A 15,308-nucleotide genomic window follows, 5' to 3' on the forward strand; every position below is an offset into this window, starting at 1 on the left:
GTGAGTGGGAAGACCATATGCATTTCAGCAGCCTCTGATGAGAAAGAACTCCCATGCACTTAATTGTCACACGGCGGCGGGAGGGGAAGCAAAAATAAAAAAAAAAAAGCCCTTTTTTATTTTCACTCACTTGCGCAGCAAATCCGTTGCAGGTTTGGGATGGTGCACACCAACTGGAGTCCTAATTCTTCCTCAAGCCGTTTGTGATTAAGAGGGAAAAGGAGGAGGAGGAGAGCCGCCATCGTGCAACTTCGCTCAGCAGCGCAGGCTTTGAGGGGAAAGCAGAAAGCGGACACAGTGCCATCCAGTGGCGGTGGTGAAAATTGCTGGGCATCTCGGAATATTTGAAAACCAATATGTTTGTATTCTGAGGCGGTTGGTCTTGTAGACGAGGAGTTGATGGTAATCACGGAGCCCAGATGAGCTTTTTCCCTCCTGTCTGCCTTTTATTATTCTTCTCTTACTGTGTGTGGCTCCACCATTCAGCCACCATGTTTGCCTCCCGCATTCCTCAGCGTGAGAAAAATCGCCGATATATCTTGATCCTCTGAGATAAAAGCTAATGTTTTGCCATAAAACCCATAATGTGTCCCCATCCATCAGAGTCCTCCGACATTATGCCTGAGATCTTTCCGCCGTCAGTGCGTTTAGCGTGCGCTTTGTCAAAATACGGCTGGATTTGCCGTGTTGATAAAGTGACATCTGGCTGTACATTTTTATGTCCGTGTGACAAAGACAGGGGGATTTTGTGTGTGTGTGTGTGTGTGTGTGTGTGTGTGCGCGTGCGCGCCGCAGACACACACGGGCACGTTCTCCCTCCTTTACTCTGTGGAGCTGACAGCAGGTTCAGCCTGTTCTGTCCTTGGCGTGTGACAGGTCTTTACAGAAGCAGCTCCTGCTGCTGCTGCTGCAAGGGGAGGAAAAAAGGAAAAAAGGAAAAAAAAAAAAAAAATCTGAATTTACCGCAGCGGACAGGTCCGTGCCTGGGGGGAATCCTGGATGATTTAAAAATGCTGACTCCCTAATCAGTCTTAGCACACTCTTATTCTACTGTCTTTCTCCCAAGCTTTGTCTTTATCCCATTCCTCTTTCTGCATCATCACGCCGCCGCCGCCGCCGCCGCCGCCGCCGCCGCAGATACAGATGGATGATGGGATCCCAGCCCTTTCCATTTAAAGAAGCATTTGTTTCCTCAGCTTTTAGTTCCTGCTGGCAAAATGAATTTGGAGTCGCCGGGATGAATAATTCTCCCGGGGCCCTGCGCGCTGCTCTCCATTCGTCTTTGAAGATTTCAAAACCTCGGCTTCCTCTCGATAATCAACGTTCAGGCGCAGGAGGTTGGACTCCTGCGCAAATTCAATGTTCACCTTTAAACACATTGGACTGATATATCCTAATGTACATACGCATCTTCAATTATCCAGCTCTCAGACCCAAGGCGCTGACATCTGTTTTCTAATGACGGATAATTGCGCGCAGTCGAGGGCAATCATCAGCAGTCGCTGCTAAGAAACTGGCTATGGAGTGTGGCGTTGTTGTTCCGCCAGCAGCGACTCGCCCTGGGGCACATTACAGGGATGACAAACTCTGGCTGAATTTGAATGTCAGTCCGAGTGTGTAAGCGAATGGGTCTTGGAACGCACCCCAGAGAATAACAGAGTGAAGGGTCATGTAAGTCTCCACTTCCCCAGAATGGACAAATGTGTTCATTTTGTTTTTAGTGTCCGCGACCAGTCTTCGGGGATCCAGTTGTGAGACCTTAACCATGGCAACGCTGGAAGCACCAGGGGGCCTCCAGCAGCATGCTGCTTGTTTTTGTCAGGGTGTTTTCAAATGAAAACATGAATGGGATAGATTGTTTTTGCTCAGTTTGAAATAGTCATTATTCACAGCCAGAAAACAACCCCCCGCCCCCCAAAAGCTGAGCCCAACTATACTAAAACTTGTTGAGTTTCTTTTTGTTTGTCTGTTTTTTTTTTGTTTGTTTTTTGGAAAGGGGCAGGGGGGTATAGTGACTACTGAGTTGATGTATTTTAACTTTATTTTCATTGTGGGTGGGGGAATGTGAGAAGAAAACAAATTGTTTGTGAGAAGTAAAAGTGGTGCGTTAAATTTTTTTGACTTGGACCTGATAAATAGTATTTTTGAAATATTTTCTGATTATTCTGAAATTGTTGATGCCCACCAGGCACTCAATGACAGCTGATGTCATACAAGGTCTTTTGAGAGAGTGGCCTTGAGATCTGAAGCAGTTACAGTCGCTGATTCCTCATGAAAAGGCTGAAAGCCTCTTTTGAAGTCGTAATATGTATATATTTTTTCCACGTTCAACATTCACAAGAGCATGTATGGTGTGTCTTCATCCATCAATGTCTCTGTTTGTGTGTTTTCCAATAACAGTAACAGCACTTGATCTCACCTGGCAACGTTTCATTGACCTCCGGAAATGGTTTTTGCAGTGTGCTTTGGCTGTTTACTACGTACTTAACACATCTTTATATGTAGAAGGATACTCGTGCCAGACATTGTGAGAGTTTTTTTTTTTTTTCCTGGCGAGAAATTCTGTCAGTTCTGACGGCCGGGTGCGGAGCCGAGCTCCGAGACATTGACTACAGCCACGCTTCTCCAGCGAGGTCAGGCAGCCTCGCTGTCTCTCTCCACAGGAAGTGTGCCGCCACTGCAGATGTAGCCTTGTAGCGCCCGTGAAATAGCGCGCTGCCTTTTTCCGTGTTGCCCTCCGATGTGCGCAGGCACTTGTCTAGTGTTATTTGTTATCGCCGCTGCGCTCGCTGAAAGCCATCGGCGTGTTGGAAGAGGCGAAGCAGCTGCAACGAGCTGAAAGATCATTTATTTTAAGGAGCCGCGTGGAAACCTCAGAGCTACGCTACTGTAATCCATTTTGCTTCACAATATATCCCCAAAACGGCTTCCTGGAGTCATCTCCCCTAAACCTTCCCTCTAATTCATGCTCGACAAATGCGCACTCTAAAAATGCTAATTTGCCGACACCAGCTCAAGGGGCCTGGCATTATGGCGAGGGGCCCCAACTGTGCTTAGTCCCACTTAACTTGGGGAAACTTTGCTGGCGACAACCAGTGGGCTCCGAAAGGTGGTCAGTGGCTGGGCCCCAGACAAAGCCGCTTTACTGCGGCATGCCGGGCGACATTACTCAAATGTTATCGCCCCCTGCCTGCAAAAAAATCCATCTGCTCCCGCTTGCTGAACTTGCAAATTCATCATCCTGACACTTGTATTGAAACCAGGGCAATAATGGCTCGCGCGAGATGGATCTCGCAACAAACGGGCGTTTGAGCCGCCGACTTTTGTCCCAGGATCAATTCTTGGAAATTAAGCCGTCAGCAGAAATGTTATTATTTTTTTTATTTTTTTTACTTTTAAATGCTCATAAAAAATTATTTCAGTGCATTTAGGCCCCTCATTGTTTTGCAGGCTGGAACAGATTTAATGAGGCCACGGCAGAGTTTCTACTTGTTAACTTTGTTTGAGCGGGGATCAATGAAGGATTTCCGATGGGTTTAAGTTCATCGCTCTCGTTGGCTCTCATCTGCCTTTTTAGAACACACACACACACACACACACACACACACACACACTCAAACACACACACACAGGTGCACAAACGCTCAGCTATTGCTGACTAATTGGACACAGATGCTGAGTAGTGCGATCCTTCAGCCTGCGCTCCCTGCGTGCTCGTCAGGGTGTGTCCGCAACGTGTTCCTACATGCCGGTTCACGCACGCTTTTACCACAGCCTAATCAATCATCCGCCGCCGCCGATCCATAGCCCCTGTAAAGGTCTGCAGTGCCTGCAGCCTCCCCACCCCCACACATCAGGGCACGCAGCCTGCCGTTTGCAGGCGATGCTGCCCTTCCCTTCCTGCTTTATTTTATCATTTTATGAACCCCTCCATCCGTCTAAATGACTTGCTGGTGAGATTTCTGCACCATCACTGCTGCTTTACTTTTATTTTCTGTCCTTACGACGAGCTCAAAAACGATTACGTCCGGCGCTTCCTCTCCCCATCCCTTATTTCTGCATGAGTTAAGGACATATAGATAAGTCGGGGGCGGGGCGGGGAACTCTGGCGCGAGGACTTTGATTTATTTGTGCATTTATACGTGCTGAGCGCTCGAGGAGGCGCTCGCTCTTGCATGTGTGCCCCGTAGTGTGTGCGAGGCGAGGCCATTGACCAGTGATCCCCTGACAAATGAGGTGTTGCACGTGCCTTTACTAGCCCATACGTTACTGTCTGACCCCAATCTGACCATCGGATTCCTACTTTTCCGGGAGGGGCTTTGAATGCACACGCACGCACGCACGCACGCTGTGGCGATGACCATTCGTCTTATATCAAAATTGTTCTATTGCCTCTGTTTTTCGCCAGATAAAATGGTTAATGATAAGAAAAAAAAGCACCACAAATGGTCCCGGGGCCTTTAGTTACAGAAATCATTTATTGGCCCATAACTCATCTCAAGCATTCAGGCGGCGGCTCTCAGCCTCCCTCCGTTCATCAGGTCATGTGACAACGCCGCCAGGCCCCAGCTGTTGTCCTCAACTGCTCTGCCGGCTCTTTTGACTGCAGATTCATTCAGGAGATCGAGATGAATATGGGCCCCGGCCAGGCCAAGCAGTGCCAGCTGCGAGCCTTCCTCACCTACTACATCAACGACCTCTTCCTCAACCAGGTCGGTGCCGTGCCAAATGTTTGCGTCATTGCATGGTCTCAAGAACAATTATGATGACGATTATGTCAGTATATTTTGTCTCTTAAAATGGGAACCCACTAAACCCATCTTTTTTTCTTCCTGATGAGCAAATGGCGCCTTCCTGCGTGCGGAAAGCGAGAGAATATCCTATATTTATGCATGACAAAAACTGCCCTTTATCGCATTGAAGCAGGTTGTTTAAACACAGACGATGCAGTTCCAAATGCATCGCCGCTTCGCTCTGGCTAACTGAAGATCTCTGCAATTTGTTCGGATAAGCAATTTTCACATGGACTGTGTAATTAGAGGCTGTTTGAAAGCAAAGTGAATCTCGTGACATTTACCAGCACGCAAAAAACTACCAAATATCACATCCAAACAGGTGACGGATCAGGTTTTTGGCTGTTAAATGTCTCAATTGTGATGTTAACCGCCGACTGTAGGTGAGGACAGAGATCAACAAGGAAATCCAGGCAGTGAGCAAAGCCGCGGATCCCCTGAAGTTGCTCGCCAGCGCTGATACCATGAAGGTCTTGGGGGTCCAGAGACCCCTATTGCAGGTAAGGACATCAACACACCACACATGTATGTAATGGTACTGATATTCCCATGGGTCAGCCGTGATAACAAAGAAAGCACTGCTCGGTTTGGGCAAGATTCCTTTTGCAGGTGGAACCTTTGTGTGTGTGTGTGTGTGTGTGTGTGTGTGTGTGTGTGTGTGTGTGTGTGTGTGTGTGTGTGTGTGTGTGTGTGAGAACAGCGGCTGACTCTTGTTCACACACACACACACTCAACGTCCACATGTGAGCAGTTACACAGAGGGGCAGCAAAAGGAGCCACAGTACCAGCTTGTTTGGCACAGTTTCCCCTTTGTAGCCCTGTTCAGTGAAGGAGGGCTCTCCCGAGTGCACTCACCCTGCTGTTCTCTCTGGTTTCACTCGGTTCAGGGGCAGGTGGACGCACACACACACACACACACACACACACACACACACACACACACACACACACACAAACACACACCCATTCACTCTGTGTTGTTGACACTTCAATCAATATGGTCACTGTTTCGCCTCTTTCTGTGGTGGTTTTTAGAGTGAATTTGCAGAAACTGCACTAGAAGCTAAGATCTTGTTCAGACCAAGAAACAAGAAATGGCCCTCTAGGACGGGCAGTTGGAAAATGTGTCATCTGCAAACGTCATTGGCACTTATGGTTTGTCTTTTGGACGACTGCTCGATGCTTCTGTCATTCGTCTCCAAATTTGCGGCTGCAGGAGGCAACTGGAAGCCCAAAATAACGCAGCTGGACTGGTTCGGCGATGCTCCCCCAGCATAATCAGCTAAAATGGCTCAGCGTTGAGGAAAGACTTGCAGCCAGTTTTACTGATTTCCTTCCATACTGTTATCCATACTCAGAGCTACATTTTTTCTCCCTGCGAAAAAGCTCAGAAATTCATGCCCTTCACACTATAGGGGCCAACAGGGGGCAGGTGACTCTACCTCCAGCAAGATCCAATTACCTGAAAAAAGTAATATACTGGGGCTGTAAGCTGATGGAACTGACTTCCAAGCAATATGCACCTTCAGAGGAAACTGCATTTGCATGAAGTGGCCTGATTTTTCACAGAGGGTGTTGCTGCTATAATTCAGCGCATATGTTCATTAATAACGAAAGGTTACTGATTGATATAGTAATCCCTATTAAATTGATATTGCCTGCCTCACTTTGCTGCAGTGAATGAATAAGAATTAATGAATAAAATAGTCTCATTCATGACAGGTTGAAGATTACAACAAGATCCAGACAGTCTGCAAGATCCTTGTGCAAGTCAGCTGTCAGATATTCTGGATGTTTGGCAGAATGTACCTCTCTACCTCAACTGACAGTGTTGTTTAAAAAAAAAAAAAGTAGCATATATTCCCCTACGCACAAGTATTTCTTTGACAGGGATGCGCGCGCGTGCGGTTTCCTGTTTGTCCGTGCGGTTGTCGAGGAAGAGAGTGGCCCGGGGAGGTAGGTTTGTTTGCGCTGGGGGTGTTTGTGTGCGCAACAGCACTTCTTTTGCTTCGGGTTTCGTGTTCCGCAGTTTGTACGGAATGCGTGTTTGTGTTTGTGTTTGTGTGAGCGTGCGCGTGCGCGTGCGCGTGCGCGTGCGCTGTCAGAGGCTGCCCGTCGGTGCGCGCCCACCCTCGCAGGGAGGGGAACAGCAGTGGCAGATCATTACAGGCAGGGAGACAGTGGGCGCCGGGAGTTCAGCGGGGTTTGTTTACGGCTCGCGTCCCTCCTTAACGAGCGCTGCAGCATCTCGCTAATTATGCCGCCGCTGCGGCTAATGAGCCTTTTGTCTGATAGTAAAGTGTGCAAGAAAGCGCCGCTTTTGTCTGGGCTTTTTGCCTTTTTAATTGGGCTAAATGAAAGAGCCTGCCTCTCCTCCTGTCCTGCCATTCACAGTCCCCGGTCCGGATGGCGTTGCGTTTAATTTTTTTCCCCCTCCTCTTTTTATGTATGTTTTTGCATGCTGCGGCGGTACGATTGGGGGTTTCAGTCAAGAGGTTTCTCGCCGCTTTACACTCTCTTGCTTCCCACTCCTACTGCCGCTCAATGTGTGGCTGTTCTTTCTTACTGCAAATGTTTGTGTTTGTAAGTTGACACGTGACATGATCTGGTCAGGAACAAATAGAAAATTAAATTGAGGATGCAAAACTTGCGTAGCAATTCCGTCGACGTCCAAGCGACCAGATATTTTACCACCATTTTATTGAGGTCGCTGAAGTTCGAGGCTTGGTGTTGGCTAATGGGAGAGCATTTGACTTCACCACCGCCCTGCAGCAAGCCAGGATGCATCAGAGGTTTAACTGAACTCCTGTTCAGACAAAAGGCAAATGCCGTTTATCCTGTTTTACGCATGAAAATATCATCCACTTGTGGTGAAACCATCACCAGCTTGCTGCCATTTGTCACAACTCAAAAGAAGCTCATCCAGCGCAGGCCAGAAACCAATTGAAACACTTCCTGTCGGAGGTTGGCAAGACGGATGATGTGGTTCCGATGATGACGACGGTGACGGCGCCGATCCAGCTGCCGCGCAAGGTTATGATACGTGCATAATTACCCTTGCACATCTGCACACGTCCACGTGCACTCGCTGACGAGAATTTCACTGGCACATTTTGACGTACGGCAGGCAGAGAGGTGCGGAACTCAATATCGCCACAGCACATTAAACACCCCTCACTCTGGGCCGTAGGGCGGCGCTGTCTCTTTTTTATTTCTTTTTTTCTTCTTCTTTTTTTATGGATGCATCTGCTTGATGCAGCCGCTGAAGCGGGCGTCCATGTGTGCAATCGCTTGCATTAGCGTTTAGCATGTGCGTGGCGGGGGTGGTCTGTTTTTTGTATGTTGGGGGAACGACTCTGAGGAGTTATGGAGCTGAGCAGGGATGGAAATGGCCCTCGTGCAAGCGCGAGGGCACACTCATATTTTAACGCGGCCTCTAGATTTACGGGAATATGTATCGCTCGATTTCAGCTTTCGCGCGCAATATCTTTATTACATATCTGCTGTATCACACGGCAGGGCTGCTTTATCCATTTTCTTCCGTTTCCCCGCTTGCAGCGAGGTGAGAATATTTATGGATGCATTTCCATAGCATTAACTTTGGGCCGGCGTTATTAAATAGATTTGTATTATATGTGTCATTTGACCCCCTTTTTCTGCCGGCGATGTCTCATTGGTTGGGAATCCACCCGGGGTGACTTTGTTTGCCAGATGGCGCACAGGAGTCAAGGTGAAACAGCCAATGGCGAGCGATACGGCGTGATGCCAGGGGCTCAGGCTAATAACTGATACCGTCGTGGGAAAAGATTTGACTATCGCCTGCTAACAGCAGCGTCAGACGGTGCGCTTAGACATACATACGTCTCGCTTGCGAGCATTACATTATAATGAGGTGATAATTTGCCTGCTATATATTGTCGGCCAGACGTTTGAGATAAGGGTGTGACGGGGGCGGTGCACAGTTCGGCCGCAAAGGTCAACGTCCGTTCATGCGTCCGTGTGATAGCAGAAGCTCTGCTCCACAGAAACCATACATTTCCATCCGCCATGTTTTGTTTTGTTTTTTTGTCACATCTTTGGATTATTTTTCACCTTGTCAAAGGCCTAACGTCTTTGTCGCTCTGCATCTTCCAAGGAGCGTAACAGTAGACGCGTTTCCATTACCCCTTGAATTGCACGGAACCTAAATATCGCAATAAAAACGGATGAACACCTAATGGAATGGAAACACCTAAACTTGGAAAGGTTTTGACGCTCCCATGAGGTGGTTTTTCCAGACGTATCGATGTAGAGGTATATCACAAAAGTGTCATGGAAACACTTTTTTTTCGCATTTACACGTCACCGGACGTTACGTACGGGGTCACATGACCAGTTCACTTCAAGTGAGAATGGCGAGTTGAGTTTGGACGGAGGAGGAGATGGAATATTGTTTTTTACAAGCAATCAAAGAGAAAAATATAACAGCCATTTTTGACAGCAAACAACATGGAAATGCAAATTTATCGCAAAATGTTTTGGACCTCCATCCTCCTCAAAGTGGGGTCTCGTGGGACGAGATTTTACAAGAATTACCGCTTATGCACTTCCACCTTTCAATGGAAACACCTGCAAATCGCAATTGCGCTTTGTGGAAATTTGAGAAATATCTCTTTTATTTTGCAAAAAAATGTCATGGAAACACAGCTAGTAGCATCAGCGCACTCTTGTCCCTCACCCCCCATGTTTTCACGCCGACCCCAACCCCAAATCATCCAAACATTCATACGCCGCCGGGCCATGATGCTATCTGTCCGGCGTCAACGCCCCCTCTGATTGATTCATTTAATTAGGGCGGAAAAGTGGCGGCGAGGGAGAGCGACGGCGGCTCTGGCTGTGGAAGGAGGGAGGGATGGAGGATGGAGGGAGGGTACGGTCACTCTGCTGGATAGCTCCACTGATTGGCTCCATTAATCTTTGCACGGGCGCGACGGGTTGAACCTGCACGCAACAAGAAACGGCCGAGCGCTTCCCCGCGCCCGGCAGACAGCGGGTGTCAAGGACTGACCTGCATGACCCACTCAAGTCCGGCAGACACAGGTCTGTGATTGTGGAACATGCAGGTATTTTTTTTGTTGCCCCCATTACTGTGTACAGTTAATAATTACCCATCCGTCCATCTGTTTTCAGTACCTGCTTCTTTCCTGAGTTCGGGGTCACGGGGGAATCCAACCCACGAGCTTCTTGCTATGAGGCGGCAGCGCGAACCACTGCGTCACCGCTTAATAATTACACGTAGCATCATTTTTTTCCTCTCGTAGCTGCAAAGAGTCGCAGCTCTGGATGTTGCTACAGCAACAGTTTAAGATGCTTCCAATGTTGACCATTGCACCAATTGGAAGCTTCATCCTGCACCAACCCGCCGGCTGCTTACACCAGATCTGATTGGTCTATCTATGTGATTGTGATCCACAGAAGTTTTGCCCGACTACCTTCCAAGTCGTGTCTCACCTCACTCTAATTCCAGATGCTTTCTCTCTGCTGTGAAATAAATCCATCCATTATTTAGGTTGAGCCAGGGTCATGTCTCCTGCAAACAGTTGCAGGGTAATTGGCTCTGTTCTATTTGCATGCTGTTTGTTTGTGCGATCATGTTCTGCCGCTCTTCGTCTATGTTAATATTTTTATTTAATTTTTTTTTTTTGGAGGGTTGGATGTGTTAGAACTCCATATCCAAATAAAGACCGGACTCATTTGCTCAGTGTCAGCTGCCCCGACACTCAGTGTTGTACCAATATGTGCAGCTGCCATTGGCTTCCTAATGATGTTGACCTTTTTAAATTTCATATTCACATTGTAGCTCAGCAAGCGGGAAGGCTGCAAACAGGCTCACACGTGCGTGCACACGCACGCACGCACGCGCACACACACACACACACTTATGCATCCACCTCCAATAACCGTAATGACACTGACCTTTTTATTTGTGACGATGTGTGTAGGCAATGTTTATCTGTGCGGTGGGGGGCAAAGGGGCTGATGGCGTGTTTTTTTGATTTGCTCTCCACGCACGCCCTCCCCTAAACACTCCCTACAGCGTGCACACACACACACACACACACACACACACACACACACACATAAGCAGGCTCCCCCGGTAAAGACTGCAGCGTGAAAACAGAGTTGTCTCTTTATTAAGGAGACCCTCTGAGCCCGGCTCCCATCAGCACAGCAATCACAACACAACACACCTGTTAACCGCATCAGTCGTGCCCTGTGATTGGGGACACAAATGGGAGTGCAAGGAAGGAGGGTGGAGAGAGGAGAAGAGAGATGTGAGTGAGAGATAGAGAGAGGGAGAGCTTTGCGTGCAAGCGCTTGTGTGCACTGCTCTAAAAGCAGGGGGACAGAAAGAAACTGGCAAAAATTGTGTTTGGCTAAACGTGTCTCACACGTTTTGTGATAACAGGATATTCCTCTGCTGTAGGGCTAAACGTGCTGCTTCTTTGAGGTGTAAAGAGTTTTTTTTTTTGTTGGTAGATTTGGATATATTGAATTAGTTGCATGACCGGGGTATGAATATAATGAATATTGTGACGTTGCAGGGACACTTTAGAGTGGACATGAGAGACAAAACATAGTTATCATCATTTTAAAAAGCTCTTCCACCCTAAAAATATTACATATGTTTTAAGGCTGATGGCAAAAGGTATTTCAAAATACGGCAGTTTAAGTTTAGCTGTTAAGCCAATGGGCGGCGCCATTGCTATTGTGTGGGCGGACGGACGTCCCGGCATTGTTGGCTGATGTCAACCCAGCGATCCTAACTGGAATTAACTCAAGATTGATTAAAAAGGCAGGAAATAGGAGGCAAAAACAAAAAATGGAGGTATGTTTGGCACTACTCATTGACCTTCAAACTCATTTTATGACGTCAAAGACATTAACTTCCATTATGTGTTAGTGATAAGACCACCTGTTCTCCGACGGTGGCGAGCTGCAATAAAGAGCAAGACTCCAGGAGTCAAGCAATGGTGCCGCCCGTTGGTTTACCAGCTAATCTTAGGGGCCATATTTTGAAATACCTTTTGCCATCAGTGTTAGAACGTGATGTTTTTAGGGTGGGAGACCTTTTAAAAATTATGATAACTATATTTTGTGGTTCATGTCCTTTTTAAAAGCTATTTTAGCATTTTTTTTCTGTGTTCTTCTCCTTCGCCCGACTTGGATTTCGACTAATTTTTCAGCTCAGCTCACCTCAGACCTTTATTCCATTTGTTTCTCCTCTCTCTCCCTCTCGCTCTCTCCCGCCTTCTCTCTCTCTCTGTCTCTCTGTCTCTCTCTCTCTCTGTCTTTGCTCGCCGTGTGACGTTCCCCAGCAGCCGCCTTATCTCGCACCGAACACATCCGCTCCCGAGGTGCGACACCAGCTGCCCCTGGGCTTCCAACCTGCCGCTGCCTTTGATACACGCCGTCCTCATCGCTGCCGCACTTTGTTTCCCCCCCCTTTTTTTGTGTCGTCTAAATAGCCGCAGTGAGTAATACGTACGCGTCCCTGTCTCCCCAGCGCAGTGACACAGACGCCATTCGAATTAGACGCGGCCCCCGCGAGCCTTCGCAGCCTCGGGTCGTTAGCAGGTGCGCGTCAAACAGCCACCGCCACTGTGGACGGAGCCGCCCACCCCCTGTTTAACCAGATGCAATCTTTTTGCCTTTGGAGTGAGTGAGTTACAGAGGGAGAAGTCGAAATGTCAGCTCCACCACAAACTTGCCCTTTGGTTTGAGGGGAAGAACGTTTTGGCTCTGGGGGGCCTCCGATAAAAGTTACAGCAGGACTTTTTTTTTTTTTTTTTAAAGAAGCGAGTCACTGCTTCAGATTTGCAAATGGCAACAATCCTTGTTGTCGCTGCGAGCGTCCACATAAGAAGTGTGCGAGTGCGTGCGTGCGCATGTGTGTGTGCCCACTGGAGCATGTGCACCAATACGGCACCTCCATATGGGCCTGATGGGCCACAGACGGGGACATAAAGCCACCATAGCATGCATTAGACTAAATTATCATATTATTATTGTTAACCCAACCGAGTTTCACCAGTTGAACCAAACCAGTCTGGCTCTTTTAATTAGCCCGCAAAGGTCGCCACTACGCAGAATTCACTTTGCTATGACATAAGTGTTCAAGTCTCTGGTCTGTCAGTGACGCCCCACAAAAGTCTGTTTTGCACTTCAGCAGGAAGCTAAAACAGAATGTTAGGGGTTGTAAAGTGTTTTATTGTTTTTTTAAACATTAAATGAAGCGAGGCCGCTCCATCGGAGATATGGGCCCTTTATTTACCGACTTGTAAATATAAATATAATAAAACAGCCCTTCATCCCAGTTGGACACGGGTAGGGAATATCAATGCAGAGGTTTCGGAGTGAATTGCGTCGTCGACTTTATGAAATGAAGTTCAGGCTCGTCCCGCTAATTAGCATCTCAATATACATTACCCGCTATTTGCATTTCCGCGTGGGTGTGATTCAGGGGTGTGTAAGAGAGAGCCCCATCTGTAATCAGCCGGGTGTGATATTGCTCCTCATATCTCAATTAGAGCACTTACCAACTCTGCACCCGCTGTCGAGCCTATGATAGCAAAGGCGGGAGAGGGAATGTGTTTGTGTTTTTATGTCTCAATTCTGCCCACCAAGATTTCCTTGAAACCGCCTTAAAAACGTTCTATATTCTCTTCCAAATAGCGGCCAAGTTTTCAACTTTATTTTATTGTTTTTTTATTTTGTTGCCTGCCAAACAATTCCACTTTTATTGGCACGTGCAAGGATTTCAATTGAATCAATTTAGGTTTTTCTGCACTCTCGCCAAAGAGCACCTGTTCTGTTGTTTCTACATAGGAACTCCTGAAGCGCCTCTTTAACCTTGTGTTCCCACTGGCCTTCCTTTTACTGAATGTTTTTTATTGTTTCACAGTGACCCTGCAGCGACTGCGTCTGCTGGACTGTAAACGTATTTTCAAATTTCTCAAAGTCCCAAAAAAATGCATTTTTTTACAGAAGCCCATCGCTGCCAACCTAGAACAAAAAAGGGCTCAGTATCACGTTATAACATGCTATAATCACGCTTTCACGTGATCATTTTCACGTAAATGCGCTTGCATTGCATCAACTTGAGTTGATTGAAAAGGAACCCACAATAGTACTGTGTACAACTACAATAAAGCACTTACCCCACGATCTGTTCTAATTGCTATGGAAGCGCATTGCTGCCGCATTAGAAAAAAACAGGGCTCAGTATGCTGTTACAACGTGAAAATGATCACAAAATAATGTCATAGTTTCACGTTTTTACATGATTATTTTCATGTTATAACGTGAAGCTTTCACAAAATAACGTGATACTGAGCCCTGTTTTGTTTTGTTTTTTCTTGGGTGGGTGCAATGCGCTTCTGTATTTTTTAAATACATTTTCTGCTGAAGAGAATGTGGCTCTTCCCAGTTCACAAGCTCGCTTTTAAGCAACATGCTGCGTTTTTAATGCGAGGGTCACTGATGCATGGTAGACTTCATAGCCCCAAAATCACATTAATATCACTAATTTCCAAAAATCAAGACTAAGGTTGGTAAGGTTGTTAGCTAACTACCGTTCAGACTGGAAGCACAATCTGTCGTCTCCAGAGCTTAAACAAAGTGGAACCTGCCCCGTCCTTCCCGAGAAGCCTGTCCGGTGGTTGAGCCGCTGCGACCATGACGGCCATCAGCTGTGTGTCGGGGGGGAAGCGTAGCTGCGCTCTGACGTTGATGAATGATCCGTCACAGCAACGTCCCACCGGCCCGTGGCTCCCCCCCACCCCCCACCGCCGCCGCCACTGCAGCCAGGAGGTGGACAAGGCCTGCTGAATCTGTGGCAAACCCCACGTGTGGGACTGGCGTGGCAGCGACAGTTACGCAAAGCGACGCTGAGTGAAATGACAAAGGGTCGGCGGGGTTAAACACTCTGACCTCTGCGCGACCTTGAGAGGCGCCGCCGCCGCTGTAATGGGAAAATCCATGGCCCGTTTCCAGTCCATACCCCACTCCCTCTTTACTCTTTAAACATCATTACCTTCCAAAAAAAAACAAAAAAACAACAGCAAACGGCTTCTCCAAATTCATATCTGCGCCGCAAAAAATCCTTCCCCTGCACTGCTGCTGGACTCATTTCCTGTCAATTTGATCCAGATCGTTTGTACTCACGCAACCAAAAGTTAACTTTACTTTTATTAGCAGTCCCAGCTAGTTCCCCTCTTGATGATCATGCATTAGCGACTGTGTGTTTATTTATTTTTTTTTTGGTTGTTGTTGTTTTTATGCTTTTCTTCCCCCGCTGCGGTGCCACTTTGAGTGCTGGCGTAGCCTTGTCGCCGTCATTAGGAGCCATAATGCTGCGGCCTTCTCCCCACTCCGACAGGCAGCAGCTTAGCCCCGCAAATATCTGGCATCCATTTGCGACGCGCTTGGTCTAATTTTCCCCCTGATGACTATGCTTTTAGGGCGTAATGATGT

General features: G+C 47.5%; 1 protein-coding gene across 1 annotated transcript in view; it reads left to right on the forward strand.

Moving 5' to 3' along the window:
- exoc4 (exocyst complex component 4) overlaps nucleotides 1-15,308 on the forward strand; it is a 92,232-nt gene that overhangs the window by 49,014 nt on the left and 27,910 nt on the right. The window contains exons 12-13 of the mRNA XM_076030196.1: nucleotides 4,610-4,712; nucleotides 5,177-5,293. Coding sequence (XP_075886311.1) covers nucleotides 4,610-4,712; nucleotides 5,177-5,293 — 220 coding nt within the window. The remainder of the gene's footprint in view (nucleotides 1-4,609; nucleotides 4,713-5,176; nucleotides 5,294-15,308) is intronic.

The sequence above is a fragment of the Nelusetta ayraudi genome, unplaced genomic scaffold (genome assembly GCF_046127955.1).
Source record: "Nelusetta ayraudi isolate G7.1 ecotype Tasmania unplaced genomic scaffold, CSIRO-AGI_Nayr_v1 ptg000027l, whole genome shotgun sequence".
Taxonomy (NCBI): domain Eukaryota; kingdom Metazoa; phylum Chordata; class Actinopteri; order Tetraodontiformes; family Monacanthidae; genus Nelusetta; species Nelusetta ayraudi.